Below are 18,010 nucleotides of genomic sequence, written 5' to 3'. Positions count from 1 at the left end.
TTGCTGTTAGCTAAAATTCACTGTTAGAAGCAGTCTCTCTAAATATTATTTTTGGATAATTTGTTATTTCCCCAAATATGTTAAAAAAAAGATAGTCAACAAATACATTTCAAAAATTCATTTCAAAAACCACAGGTATGTAGGCAAGTGAAGCAGCTTTTGGTGGCGTGTACCTTTGTTAATGGAAGAGCCTCGATTGCATCAGAATCTCAAGCTGTAAAAATGTGATTTATCAAAGTGCTTATATTTTCCCTTATGCCAATATGTCATTTTTGTACCATAACAGACCTGAAAATTCAATGCAGAGCTCTTCCTTCATCCTATATATATTCTGACAAAGGAATATTCCAGGTTAAACACCAGTTAGTAATGACAAATACAATAGCTTTTTTGTTTGTTTTTACAAACTGATGTACAAATGTAAAAAGTATTTTTATGGTAAATGATGCAAAGCATAGCCCATTTAGTGAATTTCCATTATTTTTTCATTAAGTATTTTTTATAGAGCACTTAAGACAACAACAAAAATCATTTCTAGCCAATTAAACATTTCAGAATTATAAATTTAGAAATATGTAATTTTTCAGTAAATATAAATTCACAAAAAAATACACTACTGTTCAAAAGTTTGGGTCGATTTTTTTTTTAAACTGTGTTTTTTAAATCTCTTATACTCACCAAGACTGCATTTATCTGATTAAGAATACATTAATATTGTAAAATATTACTATTGAACTTTTCTCTTTTAATATAAAATATATTTGAATTCATTTTGAAACAGTGCTACATTTTCAGGAGTCTTTGATGAATAGAAAGTTCAAAAGAACAGCATATATTTGAAATTTGATTTAATTTGTAACATTATAAATGTCTTTACGGTCACTTTTGATCAACGTAATGCATCCTTGCTAAAGAAAAGTACTGTAGATCGTATTAATTCCCATGACTTTTCTAGTCATAACAAAAAAAGGGAAATTGAACCCCATTTCTTGTTTTTAACCTGGAATATTCCTTTAAGGCGATCTATTTTGATTGGGTTGTCTAAACTTCAAGTGCATGACAAAATTCCCATTTGTGAGAGGGAAAGCATACAGACATATCTTCCAACGAAAAACTGACTTGTGGATTCTTTGATCTTGCAATAAGGCACTGCTTATAAAACTGGGAAAAGCAGGAGAGATCTGTTCAAAAAAAAAAAACAATGAAATAAAATATAACCACTCTGATCTCACCATGCACCGAATAGAGTTAAACACTCTTTTGTAAAAGTTATAGAATACATACATTCACGTATTTATATATGAAAACTCTTATGTACAGCTCAAAGCCCAACGTTATAGCACTCTGTCATACAATTTGCATGCGTCAAATGCAAGTCACATTTCTGAAGTGTGAACGAAGCCTCCCTGAGGAGGATTATATCTATATACATCATAAACGCTCGCATGGGATGTCATCGCCCCACTCAAGCTTCGCCTTCAAACTCCGGATGCCCCTATTCTGCATTCAGATAGATGGGGGCAGCTTTGTCTGTGCCCCTCAGTGTGAGGTAGCAGTTCTCAGTGCAAAAGGATAAAGAAGAGGGTTGGTGAGGCGTTAGTCACTGGCCCGCCTGAAGGATTCACTCTCGCTTAGGGTGGCATCGGCCGTATGTGCGTGTCCGTTGGGTAATAGATTCTGTTTGAGCTCGGACCCAATGTCACAGTCCCCAGGCAGGAGCTTTACTGGCCGATGGTAGCTCTCTTCAAGTGAGGGAGGTGTGTCTGTCCTATTCACCAACAATCCTGAGAGAGATTAGAAAGGAAGTGAGGTCACTGTATCATCAACCTTATATAAATCACTCAGAACTGACATGATAAAATGTGTGTTTTTGCCCAGCGGTGGCAGGAATAGTGATTTACGGGGCATGAGTGAGTCGTCTTGAATTTATGGCTATCTAAAACACAGTCTGATGAATCCGTTTCCTCCTCGTTCTCACCTTTTCTGTCGCTGTACTGGTGCGACGAGGGTGATCCGGTCACCCTGTCGTGGTTGGTGGGAAAGATGGGAGTTTGGCTGTCTTTCCTGACCCCGTTGGGTGTGCCATTGCAGTGTGGTTCATTGTTGTGGCTGGTGAAAGTCGATGTTTGGTGTGTCTGCTGATACTCCAGGCCTGAAGGGGGCGCTATCCCGTGAGGGAGGTAGTTACAGTGTTTGGAGTAGCTGGTGCCATTTTCCGAGCAGTCTGTACACACGACTGGCCCATCATAGCCTGAAATGAGAGAAACTTGCTTAATTATGATGTAGTGCGATGAACATTTAAACAGCGGACACGAAAATTCACCAGTTCATCGAATTTGTGAATGCATTTTATAGATCTTATTGTGAACGAAGCATCCAGGTATACACTGCTGTTCAGAAGTTTGGGATCAGTAAGATTGTTAATGTTTTTAATGGAGTCTCTAATGTTTATCAAGGCTGTATTTATTTGATCAAAAATACAGAAAAAAAATGTTATATTGTGAAATATTATTGCACTTTCTAATTTTGGTTTCCTATTTTCATTGAATGTAATCAAAAAAATCGAGAATCGAATCGAGAGCTTGCGTATCGAAATCGAATCGAATCGGGACATCTGAATCGACACCCAGCCCTATTTAATATACTTTAAAATATCATTTATTTCTGTGATGCAGTGCTGAATTTTCATCCGCCATTTCTCCAGTCTTCAGTGTCACATGATCCTTCAGAAATCATGCTGATTTATTATCAGTGTTGAAACTGTTGTGCTGCTTAATATTTTTTTGGGACCTGTGATACTTTTTTCTTCGATTCTTTGTTTAATAAAAAGTTAAAAAGAACAGCATTTATTCAAACTAGAAATCTTTTCTAACAATATAGGTCTTTACTATCACTTTTTATCCATTTAACATCCTTGCTGAATAAATGTACTAATTTCTTTGAAAGAAAGAAAGAAAAAGAGAAATGTATTCACCCCAAACTTTTGAATAGTAGTGTATATTGTAATGCAAAATGTATATTTTGAATAAACACTGTTATTTGTAACTTTTTATTTATCAAAGAATCCTGAAAAAAGTATCACAGGTTCCAAAAAATATTAAGCAGCACAACTGTTTCCAACATTGATTATAAATCAGCATTTTAGAATGATTTCTGAAGGATCATGTGACACTGAAGACTGGAGTAATGATGCTGAAATTTCAGCTTTGCTTCACGGGAATAAATTATATTTTAAAGTATATTAAAATAGAAAACTGTTGTTTTAAATTGCAATAATATTTAGCAAAATGACAGTTTTTTTCTGTATTTTTGATCAAATACATACAGCCTTGATGACCATAAGAAACTCATTTAAAAACATTAAAAATCTTACGGATCCCAAACTTTTGAACGGCAGAAAAATGTTTTGACCTTGTAATGTTTAAATCTATTCTACAGATTTTCTTTCAAAATCTACTCAGAAAAAGTGTGGATACTCTACCATTGTTTTCTATGCGTCCGTTGGGTTGAGATCCACCATTGGACTCCACCCGTATGCACACGTCCTGTCTCTCTGATAAAGTGCCCTGAGAGGACAGGTAACTGGGGACATCAGGAGGGACAATTGTCTCATCTGTAAAAGGCAAGCGCAAAGGTTATAGATAAAACTCCTATGTAAAAAATAAATAAATACAATAAATGCAGAGCCCTAAACAAATACAAAATCTGTGTGAAAATACGCACCTGTGTTTACACTGCACTCCTCGCTCTTCTTCCTCGTCTGGTAGATAATACACACCCAAACCAGTGACGTCACCACAATACTGGTCACCACAGCGATGATGATGATTCCCACAGTAACAGTGCTGGGGCTTGAAAAAGGCGCACATTCCTCAAAGCGTTGGTAAATATTGAGCTGGCAGTGAGCTCGCTCCGTGCCGAGCGTGTTGGACATGACACAGGTGTAGCGTCCAGCGTCCTCTAAGGTGGTGCTACCGATCACCAACAGCTGATTCCCTGGAGTGAAGTAGTGACGGTCGCTGGGTCTCAGAGGCTCCTCCCCCTTTAGCCAGGTGATGCGAGGAGGTGGGCTGCCTAAAGCCTTGCACAGCAACGCAACAGTCTCGCCCACTACAACATTTCGATCCTCCATTTCCTGTGCTAGATGAGGGGTCTCTGCAGGAAGATCACAGGGAATAGTTACTGAATTACATATGGGCATGTGTAGAGTTACCTAAGTAGATAGAGATCCCTTAAATGGCTTGACATCTATGTGATGGCTTTGAATTGTAATTTGCTACTTGCTGTTACTAGCAAGTGGTACTTCTAATTTGTGGGGAGGGGGGAAAAAAAATCACCCTGCGTATAAGAAGAGCCATACATATTTTTGAATAAAGAATATTAATTACATTTTTTAAAATCTGTTTAAATTATATTTTGTCAACTTTTAGGACTAGGCATTATAAAAAAAAAATAAATAAAGTAGTCTGATTCCTGAGCGAATGACTCTGAGTCTTTTTTTTTTTGTGAATAACATAACATGATAATTGTAATCTGCTTTCTGATCGATTGACTCTTATGAACTGGTGGAAACAACAAATAACATACAGTTTCAAAAAAGAACATGTATTCAATTCAATTCCTGAACAAATGACTCCTATGAACTGGTTCTTTCCAGTGAATCAAAAACATATGGCATAACCTGTTGAATTGCTGAATTAATGAATCTTAGGTTCTTTTTTAGTGAATCAAAAATATACAGAGAGTCTTGTCTAGTTTGAATGAATGACTCTTATGAACTAGTTCTTTTAAGTAAATGAAAAACATACAACACAATCATTGTAGTCTGATTCCCGAACAAATGACTCTTATGAGCCCATTCGCTTTTAATGAATCAAACACATACAGAACAACCAGCATAGTCCAGTTCCTGAACAAATGACTCTTATGAGCCTGTTCATTTTTAATGAATCAAAAACATACAGCGGGACCAGTGTAGTCTTATTTCTGAATAAATGGCACTTATGAACTGGTTATTTTCTAGTGCCACCAGTACGTAGTCTGATTTATTATACGGTCTGACCCTCGCTTCAATTCGTTTTAGTGAAAACAAAAAACAAAGCCCACTTTAATCCAACTTTACCACAACATGTCCACATTAAAATAATGAGTATTTGACTATTTCTGCCTAGCAGCTACTCAGTCGAGAGTTCAGAAACACTTAAAAATACCACTATGTGAACCTTCAGCACTTCCTCTACCCCCTGTGACCTCTTTCCTGACCTTTGACCTTCAAGCCCGCACATAAAGGCCAGCTGCATCAGATGGGGAACGAAAAAACATTCTTACGCAGAACTAAGCAGGGGGTTGCAAAACTTCAACAGCTTAATAAACAAATCCATAATGAGACAAAAAAAAGTGTATTTTTACATAGTGTAAATATGGCAAAAATGGTCATACCTAGCACTGTTAGAGTGACGTTTGCGGAGATCATGCCCGCCGTGTTTTTTGCCGTGCAACTGTACATGCCCATATCCTCAGGCTTCACGTCCATGATGAAGAAGACATCGTCATCAGGCATCACACGCATGCGGCGCTCTCGGGCGGCAGGGAAATCTGTACCACCATCTTTCTGCCATGCCACTTGGGGAGTGGGATGTCCTTCAGCCGCACACTCCAACCGCGCCTTCGTGCCCGTCCGGATCGTGATGTCGCGTGGGGTCTTGACAAATGAAGGCAGCACTGTGCGCATAGAGAGGCAAAGGGGAAATTAGCCCTAGCAAGGATTATTCCCATAATGTTGCTACATCAGCACCAAACAAGCCCAGCATTCATAGCTGTGACTAACTCAATTGGCGATGGGAAATGGCTTGATTTGGACGGGCATGAAACCAAAATGCCTCAAGACAATCAATTTGCATCTGCTGCTCGAACTGACAAGGCATGTAATCCAAGCGTATTGCTAACAGCGGAGAAAATAAAAATGCCCAAATTCTAGTGGCACAGTTCAGTTTGAATGTAAAAACTGAATTGTACTGATACAATTCACTGAAGCCAAAGCTCTGAGCAAATGTTGCATGATGGGAATTTAGTGCAACTAGTGTGACCTGTGTGTTTAAAAAAATTACAGGTTAGACGGCCTTAAAATTACCTTCAAAAGCGAATAATTTTAGCTAGGCCAGTGTGTGTTGTGATTGGTTAGCTGGGCCAGTGTGTGTTGTGATTGGCACCACTCGGCGCCTGGTCGCAATATAATATAATTATGAATTTATATGTATAAAATAGTACTTAAATATTATATAAACATTATATTATATGTGACCCTGGACCACAAAACCAGTCATGTTCCATGAAGATATTGTACTGTACTGTAAATATATCAAAACTTAATTTTTGTTTAGTAATATGCATTGACTTCATTTGGACAACTTTAAAGGCGATTTTCTCAATATTTTGATTTTTTTTTGCACCCTCAGATTCCAGATTTTCAAATAGTTGTATCTCTGCCAAATATTGTCCTATCCTAACAAACCATACATCAATGGAAAGCTTATTTATTCATGAATATTTATGTACAACAACTATAATTAATAATATATTATTAAAATATAATATTCAGGTAGCTGGGTTAAAAAAATCTATTTGTATAAATACAAAGTTGAACCAAAAGTATTTTAACTTTTTTTAATGGTTATATATTTTAAACATTTAAAATATTTTAATATATATATTAAATTATTTATTTATTTAAATATGAATTAAACATTATTATTTCAAGTCTTAAGGGAAATTATATATTTTATTATTTGTTTATAAGTCAATTAAGAATTAAATAAATGACAACTACTGTGAATTAAGCACTTACTGACTACTGACTTTTTGTGATTTAAAACACAAATTATGTAAATAGCATTTATTTGTAGGACAGTTAATGTCAGTTTGTACAATTCTCAAAATGCTCCCACTAAAACAAACTGTCTGTGAATGATGGGAATTGTGTGGTGAGAATGGGATGGGAACTTGTATAACTGTCTAGGAACACCTTACATAGTCAACTGAAGTGGGAAACGGATATGGAAGAGTACCAATGTAGTTTACTAAGTTGAGAAATGTACCATTTACAGTGACGCGGGCCCTGTTAGAGTAGGAGGAGCCAAAGTGATTGCTGATGATGCACTGGTAGCGGCCCTCATGGTTGAAGGTGACGTGCCGGAGGTGGAGGATAGTGGTGTACTCCATCACCCCTCCGTCACTGGCCCGCACGTGGGCGAAATTCTCCACCTCGGCTTGACGTAGTGTCTCCTGGTCCTTGAGCCAGGTGAAGGTCATGGGCGAGCTGCTGCTGCTGGCGGCCATGCAGGTCAGACGCACATCTTTGCCCAAAACTGCTGCTGTGGTGACAGGGTGAACGGTGATCTGGGGTTTAGGAAGGTCATCTGGAGGGGAAGTACGAGGATAGAGACATTTTAACACACCATTAGATTAAGTTTCTTATTGTGACTGACTTGTTTGCTTGTTAAAGACATTACAGCACTGCTTACCACAAACAAAGCTCTGTGATGGGACCTGGTAGATGCTGCTGCCCTTTAGGCTCTCTGGGTGGGCACATGTGGCCTGAACGCCAGCCTTCAGCCCTCGTGTTACCAGCCACTCCGGAAACCAGTGCAGCTGGCAGTCGCACAGAAAACTATCACTCTGAATATGACTGCAGAGAGAGGGATCGAAAGAAAGATGAGTGAAAGCCAGATAGCAAGCATTTGAACTGTAAACTTCAACATGATGTAGATGATTTGACAGAAGTGAATTATTGTGCACATTTATGTCCGGTTACAATAGTAGCCTCCAAATAACATCTGGACTTTAACATACATAACACACTGGTTTTACCTTAATTTAATATGCATAGCATAACGTCAATTAAAAAAAAACTAATAATGAAAAGCAGTACAAAAAAATGTATAGTAAATTAAAAATGAATAATTTCAGACTAAATTATTTCAATATTTAAGAATATATTATTTCAACAACAATTTTTTATGTGTTCATTAATGCTGCATTTATTTATTCAATATACAGTAAACAATTGTTGTGCTACCTAATTTTTTTTGTCAAAATGTGATACATTTTCTTTAGGATTCCTTGAGCAGAAAGTTCAAAAGAACAGCATTTATTTGAAACAGAAATGCATTCATTCCTCTTTCAAAAAGTGTATATAAATCATGGCAACTTTAAATAATAGTATTATAAATAATACATTCTCGGGTACATGGGTTTAAAAATTGAAAAGTGGACTAAAGTGCACTTTTGAATATTAAAATTGTTATTTGTCATGTCATACTTTGCACTTTAATTAACTGTCAGCCAAACATTCATGATGCCAAGAAACATTATAATCGGCTGAGTGGCTGTGCGTGTGAACAGGAGCACGTGTATTAATGGGACTCACAGGTAACGCAGGTTCTTCATCTTGCTAAATGCCTCGGGTTGGATGGAGCGGATGGCATTTTCCCCCAAGTTCCTGTTGAGAGATTAAACAGGGCCCTCAGGCGTGACAGAAAGAGGACATGGGAACGTTCACATACAGCTGCTGCACTCGCATGCAAATCCGTAGCCTATTTTTATACGGGATAGCTCTGAACAAGGTGGAAAGACCCCAATATCAGACGGAGAGTTACAGCGTCTGCAGAAGTGCTTAAAAATGCCATTTCTTCTACGAAACTGACCATATGCTCCATAACCTTGTTCCTGTGCAAGTTAAAGCTGGCTCTAACGAGACAAGAGCAGCTGGCCTTGCAAACCACCCCGTCCTCTCCTTTTACAAAGACACTATTAAATTGCTAGCAGCCCTCTTAAGCATTTACTTTTGGCAGCCGCTGCTGTAGGGGCCGAACGGCATTGTGGGATACTCACAGGTGCTCCAGAGCCTCCAGGCCCGAGAAGGCTTTCTTGGCCACCGACTTGATCTTGTTTTCAAACAGAGTTCTGCCGTTTCCAGACACGCAGAGAGAGAGAAAGAGAGTGCACAATTAGTTGGGCTGAATCTGATAAGAGAAGGGGACTGTGGGATTGGAAATCCGAACTGTGTAGAGATTCGGAGGAGGGTGAGGAATCGGGGCCCGGCGCAGCTCTTCAAAGCTTACTTTTATCTTTATTAGAATTTAATAGCGATGACAGGGTGGAGCCCAGAGCTCGAGGTCACATGAAAAGGAGCTTCAGTGGCTGGAGGACAACACGGCTTGTAAAGTAATAAAAGTGGCCTTGTCAAGGCTGCGGTTCGAACCCCTTGTAGGGGCTAATCCTGCTCGCTCTTCAAAAGCGGCCGTACGCGTGCACACACACCGCGGGACGGTGAATGGACTCCCTCGCCCCCACCAACATGATTTCCATTCTTAAGCATGTTGGACCAAAACAAGCCTCTGACAGTGCACTTCCTGTCCAAGAGGGCTCAAGACTCCTCAGATAGCACCGTGAAGGCCACCTCATATAAACCAAATTTGACACCTGACAATGTTGTCGTTTCAATCGGGATGATCTTTCTGGCTTTGGGTCGGCGGATATTGGCTCACAACCTGAGGCATGTCAGGAGCTGCTGCATGCTGGGATAAACAAGACCTTCATAGCAGCTGACAAAAGCAGGGATGCACTAATATCCATAATCTGATCATTATTCTCATGTTGTTTCATGTTGTATATAAATCTATAAAAATCTTAAAAAAAAGAAAAGAAAAAAAGTCTATATTTTGTTTTAATAAATTAAGAAATTGAACTAAAACCATGTTTTAAATGCTACAAGTGAGTTCAGGCATCACTTTGTAAAGGATACACCGATATTAAAATTTCGACTGATATCGATAATCTGATTTTTTTTTATGTTATGTTATGGCTGGTAGCTGATAAATGGCTGATGTAAAAAAATCTATATAAATTTATAAAAATCTTTTTTTTTAAGATTTTGTCTTAATGAATACAAAATAAACTAAAACCATTTCAAAGCACTTAGGAACCACAACAGCAATGTACATTATGAAAAAATAATTTAAAAAAAATTAACAATATGTTTTAACAATATACCAAAATAAATTTGAATGATACTATCATTTGATATGGTTCTAAAATATACAAAAAGCATTATAAATACATTTTATACAATTTTATAAAGTCTAAAAATGTACATTCCTTAAAAAAAAAACATGAATTCGCAAAAAAATATCATCTTAAAGAGCCAATTAAAGCATTCATTTAACTGTAAAAATGAGAATAAAATATAATAAATAATAAAACAAATCTCACTTCTAGAGTAAAGTTTCATGAGAAACACCTAGTTTTTTCAATACGTGCTTGCAGGAGTCACCCCAGAAAGCCCAGCCCCTGCCGTGTCTGTCAGCGGACTGATGGTCTGTGTGTGTGCGACAGCATCTGTCATCTCCTGAAAGACTTAAGACATCACCTCCGGCCCCCCCACCATTTCTGAAGCAACCACTCATCTGCAGGTCACCCTCTGGGCAGTCTCGAGCCCTGGACTTCCATACCAGCCCCATAATTCAAAAAGATCTAGCAGTTCACTCCGACCAAACTTGTGGTTCCAAATAGAAACCATTGAAATAGATGCTATATGGATCCGTTGACATCATGAGCAGGTGCGCATTGAATCTGTGCATGAACATTTAGGGCGTACAAATGATCCACAAGCAAATTATCAAACAAAACGACAAGATTTTATCTGTAATCTACTAAAACCAGAGTCGGCTGCCTTCCCCGTCTTGCGGAAACAAAACAGCAGAAAAGACTTTGATGTTGTGCACATCGCTCCCTAATTCTCCATTGCATATTCCCAGGAAGGGTGAATAGGATTTTTGGCAGGGGTGTGCATCAACAGGGCTTCCGCAGATTTGCGAACCTCTGCTCCCGTAACAAAAGGCTCAGTGCGGGGTGTTTGATGTGTCTAAACACCCTCGCTGATTCCATCACAAGAGCAAAGCCAAGAGCTCATCTCCTATCTGTCAATGATGAAAAGTGTTCGCCCCAGTACTCAAATTCAATTGAACTTGCCACTAAGGCTTCCCTTCCCAAAGGTGTGGGTTGAGGATACCTGCTCTTTCTCATTTATTTAACGCAATAAAGTGTGGCATGATTTTGTAGTATGCAATTCAATGTAAAGTAGGATTTTGGGGATGTCACTTGTCTTGGTTGCACCTGGTGTAAGAATGTCCAAAATTAAAGTGAAGAAGGAAAAGTGACGGTTGAGATAAAGGAGAACGTGTGACACTCACAGCTTGTTGAGGTTTTCCAGGCCAGTGAAGGCCCCATTGGTGTCCTCTATAGTGCCAGAAATGTCATTGTGGTCCAACTCCCTGCAGAGACAAAAAGAAAGAGATTAGGAAAGAAAGACGGAGAGAATAAAACAACTGACCCTTTGCTAAGCTCCGCCCACATCCCATAGAAATGTACTGGAAACTTTCACGAACAGTGATTTTTAGTAAATGTGCTAATAAATTGGAAAATATTGAAGGATATTTATTCTTTTGTGGTCTTGAAGGAATTGTGAAGCACTTTTTTAATTAATAAATAATTTTTACAAATTCATTTTGTTTTATTTTAAATGTCAGTTTTAAATATAGTATTTTAAGTCTAATTTTTATATGCATTTTATTTTATATGTGTTTTTTCGATAATTTCTGTAAAAAAAAAAAACAGCGGTGGGATTGGTCAGTGAAGTTTTAAAGGCGGGCCTGACAGACGTTCGGCAGTGGCACAAGCTGCCCTGGACACCTGGTTGAAAACAAGAAAGTCCAACAACACTCTCTTTCTTGCTCTCTCTCTCTCTCTGCCAACCAAGCACATTCTTTTCTTTGTGAATTGTGACATTAAGGAGCACAGCAACGCACAGGCCAATGCATGAATAATGCATGACAGCTGAAAGCGCTTTGCACAAACACAACTCTTTCACACAGTTGCACACATATACTCACTCCGACAGCCGTTTGAATCCGTCAACACACCAACCGTGTTGGTAGGTAAAGGCATCGCATGGGCACATCGCATAATGCAACTCCAGATGAATCATGGACAAGCCCAGACGGTGCCAGCAGTCTGCCTACATGGCCTTAGCTTTGACGCAATCTTTACTAATTCAAATTAGTTCTTCTAATTCAAATAATCATGTTTTAAACACTTTTTAGTCAAGTGTACTTAATTTTTTACACGTATGCTATGGTATGGTAAATTTCATCATCAGTGTTCGCATCATAACTTTTCAACATCATTTTTTTCTGCACTGTTAAAAAGATCGCTGTTGCTGAAAAAGAATAAATGTATTTTTGAGGTGAGAGGGTGGAGGGATTGTGTCCACTCCCTCCCAGCCGACAACCTCCCCCTTGGCTCTTTCTGTTACTTTCCCTCCATGCCTGGCCTCGACTGCCAATTTCCTATTCTTTCTGGCTGGCTGCTTGTGAATGGACCCTGGCTTGTTAATGACAGTAGGGCCGGAGGCTCCCAGGCCTGACCCCCACCCCCTCGGCTCAGAGACGGTCCGGTTCTGGTCTTTCACACCCGACCAGGGCTCCTCTCGCCCAGCCAGAAGCGCGTACCAATTAAAACCTCCCCTGCTTCTTTTCAACAGGAGCCCCAGTAAGGCACTAAAGCCATGATTAGATTAGAACTGGCTCGGATGAGAGCGAGAGAGCAAGTCAGAGAGAGAGAGAGAGCGATATAAAGGAAATCAAGCAAGTACATTTACATTTAGTCATTTAGCAGACGCTTTTATCCAAAGCGACTTACAATTGGGGGATACATAAAGCGATTCTTCTTAAAGAGGCAAACAGACACAGGAAGTGGTTGTAATACCAAGTTCTTAGACATTGTTCAAATAAGTACAAGCTAGAAAGAGAAGGAATAAATAAAGAGAGAGAATTTTTTTTTTTTTTTTTTCAAATACATAAAGAAAGGACAGAACAAAAGAAAACAGAGGCCCTCACAATTGCACTTCACAAGCCCCTTCCCCCCACACTCTGCCCACTGCCAGCAGCGCTGAGGGCTGTGTTGTGCCTTGGCTTGTCACCCTACTGTGAAAAAGCCTTCATCTAAGAAAGTAAAGGCAGAATTCTTCTCTCTTTTTTCTTTTGAGACATTAAAATGGGGAGGGGCATGAAGTGGCGGTTGAGACTTTGTGTGTCTATAGAAGTCAGGCTGGAGAGTTGGTCCCCCATAATGCCTTTCACTGTGTACAAAAAAGACGTCGCTGCTTCTAGGAGGCCTTGAGCAGGGTGCACATGTGCATCCAACTTTGGTGGGAACCAACAAGGAAACAATGAGGAAAAGAAACCAGAAAGCTTAAAAACTTATGGCTACTTTAGCAAATGCCACTAAATCAATCAACACATTCGTCTGCAACAGTGCTAATTAATCTAGAAACTATGGCTGATTTGTTTACCCATTTCAAAAAAGGAAAATGCTGTGGATCCATGCAGTGGATCAGTTGATTTCAATAGAAATGGTGCGCTTCTTGCATTTGGGTTGCAATATATTCTGACATTAATTTTTTAATCTGAATTTTTTTTTTTTTTATAACTTTTTTTAATTATTCTGACAGTACAGAATGACTTAAAATTCTTGGGTAGACATTAAAAGGAATGTGATCAGGGCAGAATGAACTTGAACCTCATTCCCCCATTTGAGCACCATGACTCAATGTGACAGAACCGTGGCATGATGATTGGCATGTGAATTTCGGAGCCACTGTGCCACAGCTTTGACACCATCAAGTGTTTTTTCACATGCAGGCTAAATCCTAGAGGATTTCTCACAGAGTAAGGACACTTACAGCGTCCGTAGGGAACTAAGGCCTCTAAACGCTCCCTCCGCGATGTGACTGATGGAATTGTGTCCCAAACGCAGTGAGTTCAGGTTCACCAGTTTGGAAAATCCACCCTCAGACAGCTTCGTCAGGTTATTATAGGACAAGTTCCTGGAAAAAATGAAAAACAAATGAGAATCCAGAATTTAGTTTATCACAGCAGGCTGACGTCCCATCGGGCCGTCTTGTCCAGAATGCAATAACAGCCGTGTCATAAACCTATCTGCAAAATCACGGCTGACCACTCAGCTGATACCGCAGACAACATGAACTACCAATAAAGCCTTGTTACCCCCACAACGAACAAGAGTGTTAGCTAGAGGAAGATATCGCGTACAGGGAGGACACGATACGCTTGACAGGACTGCCCGCTGTATACACACATTCACCCAGATAAGATCACTTTCACTCAGGTACAGATCTCTTGGCAGACATATACGTGGAGGATTATGCTGTTTTCTTTAACTAGCATCAAGAGAGATGAGTAAAAATGAGGCTGAGCTCCTAAGCGCTGGCAATCCAGTGCATCATTAGGGGATAAACAGAGCTTATCTACAGCAAGACGAGGAGTGCTGTGTGTTTAGTGCAGTAGGTGATACTGCGGACAAATGCTTCCTTGTAATGTAAAGATTGGGTGCGATTAATTCTTTACCAGGTGTCAAATTTGAACAGTAACCAAGATGATATCCTCTTGTATATTTCCTACTGAATTCTATTTTATGTTATGCACACTACCATTTAAAAGTTTGGGGCAAGTAAGATTTTGTTTAAAGAAATTAATGTTTTTATTTATCAGGGACTTAAAAGTAAAATGTTATTTTTCTCTTAAACAAGAAATAGATGTAAATATTTATTTATAAAGAAGAACAAGGAGGAGACTGATAAAGAGTGATTTCTCACAGTTCTCGGAGTCTCTCACAGAAGCCCCAGCCCTCAGGGTTAAAGTTAGAGATGGAGTTGTTGGAGAGATAGAGCTGCAGGAGCGACTCCAGACCGTAGAGAGAGCCGCTGTTCACCTCCCGCAGACTGTTATTGTCCAGGTGCCTGTAGATGACAAAAACATCCTTCACTCTCATCATGAGCAATGTGGTGGATGTGCATTTGATTTATATGTAATATAAATGGTCTATTGTGAGAAATATTAAAGGGATAGTTGACCCAAAAATGAAAATTCTGTCATTAATTACTCACCCTCATGTGGTTGCAAACCCGTAAGACCTTCGTTCATCTTTGAAGCACAAATGAAGATATTTTTGATGAAATCCGAGAGCTTTCTGACCATGCATAGACAGCAAGGGAACCACCACGTTCAAGGCCCAGAAAGGTAGTAAGGACATCGTTAAAATAGTCCATGTGACATCAGTGGTTCAACCTCAATTTTATGAAGCTACGAGAATACTTTTTGTGAAAACCAAAATAATGACTTTATTCAACAATTTCTTCTCTTCCGTTTCAGACACGTGACTCGCAGATTCCGTGACTCTCGTGAAAGTGTGGCAGAGACTGACAGAGGAGAAGAATTGTTGAATAAAGTCGTTACTTTTGTTTTCTTTGCTCACAAAAAGTATTCTCGTAGCTTCATAAAATTGAGGTTGAACCACTGATGTCACATGGACTATTTTAATGATGTCCTTACTACCTTTCTGGGCCTTGAACGTGGTGGGTACCTTCCTGTCTATGCAGGGTCAGAAAGCTCTCGGATTTCATCAAAAATATCTTAATTTGTGCTTCAAAGATGAACGAAGGTCTTACGGGTTTGCAACCACATGAGGGTGAGTAATTAATAACAGAATTTTCATTTTTGTTTGAACTATTCCTTTAATAATTATCTAGCAATATTTAGGTTGTGGTAATGAAGGTTTGGACTCACAGAACTCTCATCCGGGCCAGACCCCAAAACGCCCCATCCGTCAGCTTGCTGATGTTGTTTCTCTGAAGCTTGAGAACTTCTAAACTGCTCAAACCTTGGAAGGTGAGTCCCTCAATCAACCGCAACTTGTTCCTGCTAAGCTCCCTACAAAAAAACACACAATTAAAATGTCAATTAAAAGCATTACCAATAAGGTTAAAGTCTTTGAAGAAATTATACACGATATTGTGAAGACATACACAAATAAAAATAACGGTCCTTTATTTGCATCTAAGATAAAAACCTTTAACATCCTGGTGGGAAAAGGTTCTTCAGATTATTAAAATGTCATTTACATTGTGTACTGAAAGATTCTTATATGACATTGCTGCAAAACCTCCTTTTTGTAACCTTGTATTCTAAAGAGTGTAACGTTGTAAACAGGCAGCATGTCCAGCTGACCATCAGCTCAAATAAACCGGCTCTGATCCCTCTTTGATGTCATAACTAACTAACCTATCCTTCTCGCTCACTAACATAGCTGTGGCTTTGTGGTTGCTGAAATGCACTCCAGGTGTGTGTGAGGTTTAATATGAGCTTATGTTGCCTCATGCATACAGAGATTCAGTATCACTCTGTCCACCTGAAGAACAAGCACATTTTTGATGGAAGTCTGATATGAGCAGAAACAGAGAGCTTAGCTACAGATGGTTACGCTCGGGGCACAGATAGATCCATAGATCTGCAATGGAGAGAAAGAATTGTCCTGCTCTGATGTTTACCAATGGTTCTAAGATCCTGAATGCTGATACCTTTCAAATAACATGTGGAAGCCAGTGTCGGAGAAAGTACTTTAAACTGTAGTTTCCAAAGCTGCTGAATAATAAAATACAGTTTAAACTACTCAGCTACTCTTAAGTTAAAAATAGTTTATCTATCCTTTAAAAACGTTTTTGTGTAACAGCTGGACGAAATGCAGTGGAAAGGAACAAAACTTGAGTTTACTTTTTTACCTAAAAACAACACGCATGATGCATGCAGCTAAAAAACAGTGTTGTGTTCCAACTGACAGCGAATGCATTTAAAGAACATCTGACAAAAGGGTTTTACATTAATTGAAGCACCTCTGCTAATAATCAAAACCAAAAAAAAATCAATTTGATGCACACTACCAAAAAGTTTGGGGTCAGTATGATTTTTTAATTTTTACTTTTCAGTAATATTGTGAAATATTATTACACTTTAAAATCACTATTTTAATGTTTATATATATTAAATAATTCTTAATAAATTAATTATATAAAATATATATATAATTTATCATTTCAAATGATTATATATAATTTAAAATGATTATATTATTTATTTTAGTATATTTTAAAATGTAATTTATTCCTGTGCAGGCAAAGCTGAATTTCTAATCTTTAGTGTCACATGATTCTTCAGAAATTCAGCACTGATTTGGTGCTCAAGAAACATTTATTCTTCTTATGAAAGTTGATAACAGTGGCACTGCATATGGAAACCATGATACTTTTTTTTATAACTATAAATGTCTTTACAGTCACTTCTGCTTAATGCATCCTTGCTGAATAAAAATATTAATTTGTTTAAAAAAAAGTATATATACAGTGTAGTGCACTCACAGTTGTGTGAGCTTGGGCAGCTCCAGGCCTTTGACAGGAAGCTGGGTCAATCGGTTCCGGCTCAATCTGAGGATCTGCAGACTCCCGGCGAAGTTCTTAAATGCCCCGAACTCCAGATGAACAATCTTATTACTGCTCAGGTGCCTACAGAAATGAAATATCATGCTTCAGATTGTGAAAGAACACAGTATTACACGAAAACACAGATGTTCACAGTTCTATCAGTTTGAAAGAGAGAGAACGAGTGGGTTTCTCACAGGTCCTTGATTTGTAACCCCGGAGGGAAGCAGTGCTCTCTCAGCTCCGTGATGTCATTATTACTCAGATCTAGAGTCTCCAGAGCAGTGAAATTCTGCAGCAGGCTCCCCTCCAGTCTGCGGATTTTATTATGGTGCCTAGAAGGAAAAAAGAGCACATCATCTATTATAACTAACTCTATACACAGCTGTACAAACCTTCAAGGAGTGTTTAATACGTTTTCACGCAACTCTCTGGACAGATTACAGACTAATCTGTTGTTTAATGTCTACACGGATCGGGCAAACAAATTGAACATCCTGACAAAGACTAAGACCATAGATCTGATTTCAAGGGTTACAATTCTTAAGTCACGTTATCGCAGTGTTTTTCAGTTTATTAGTGCATAGGCAACTATGCGAAACCATATGTTGACCCACATATCTG

At 38.7% G+C, this 18,010-nt stretch overlaps 1 protein-coding gene across 1 annotated transcript in view; it reads right to left on the bottom strand.

Moving 5' to 3' along the window:
- Window positions 1-882: 882 nt before the first annotated feature.
- Window positions 883-18,010, bottom strand: part of lrig1 (leucine-rich repeats and immunoglobulin-like domains 1) — a 39,323-nt gene continuing 22,195 nt past the window's right edge. The window contains exons 4-18 of the mRNA XM_016443731.1: window positions 17,584-17,721; window positions 17,327-17,470; window positions 15,702-15,845; window positions 14,732-14,875; window positions 13,799-13,942; window positions 11,250-11,330; window positions 8,890-8,961; window positions 8,426-8,497; window positions 7,521-7,684; window positions 7,095-7,415; window positions 5,440-5,721; window positions 3,724-4,155; window positions 3,482-3,613; window positions 1,979-2,251; window positions 883-1,784 (exon numbers count right to left, since the gene is read on the bottom strand). Coding sequence (XP_016299217.1) covers window positions 1,597-1,784; window positions 1,979-2,251; window positions 3,482-3,613; window positions 3,724-4,155; window positions 5,440-5,721; window positions 7,095-7,415; window positions 7,521-7,684; window positions 8,426-8,497; window positions 8,890-8,961; window positions 11,250-11,330; window positions 13,799-13,942; window positions 14,732-14,875; window positions 15,702-15,845; window positions 17,327-17,470; window positions 17,584-17,721 — 2,731 coding nt within the window. The 3' untranslated portion in view covers window positions 883-1,596. The remainder of the gene's footprint in view (window positions 1,785-1,978; window positions 2,252-3,481; window positions 3,614-3,723; window positions 4,156-5,439; window positions 5,722-7,094; window positions 7,416-7,520; window positions 7,685-8,425; window positions 8,498-8,889; window positions 8,962-11,249; window positions 11,331-13,798; window positions 13,943-14,731; window positions 14,876-15,701; window positions 15,846-17,326; window positions 17,471-17,583; window positions 17,722-18,010) is intronic.

Source organism: Sinocyclocheilus anshuiensis, unplaced genomic scaffold (genome assembly GCF_001515605.1).
Source record: "Sinocyclocheilus anshuiensis isolate Anshui unplaced genomic scaffold, SAMN03320099.WGS_v1.1 scaffold51, whole genome shotgun sequence".
NCBI lineage: Eukaryota > Metazoa > Chordata > Actinopteri > Cypriniformes > Cyprinidae > Sinocyclocheilus > Sinocyclocheilus anshuiensis.
The sequence above is the reverse complement of the archived record's forward strand: the minus strand, read 5'-3'. Positions and strand labels throughout refer to the sequence as shown.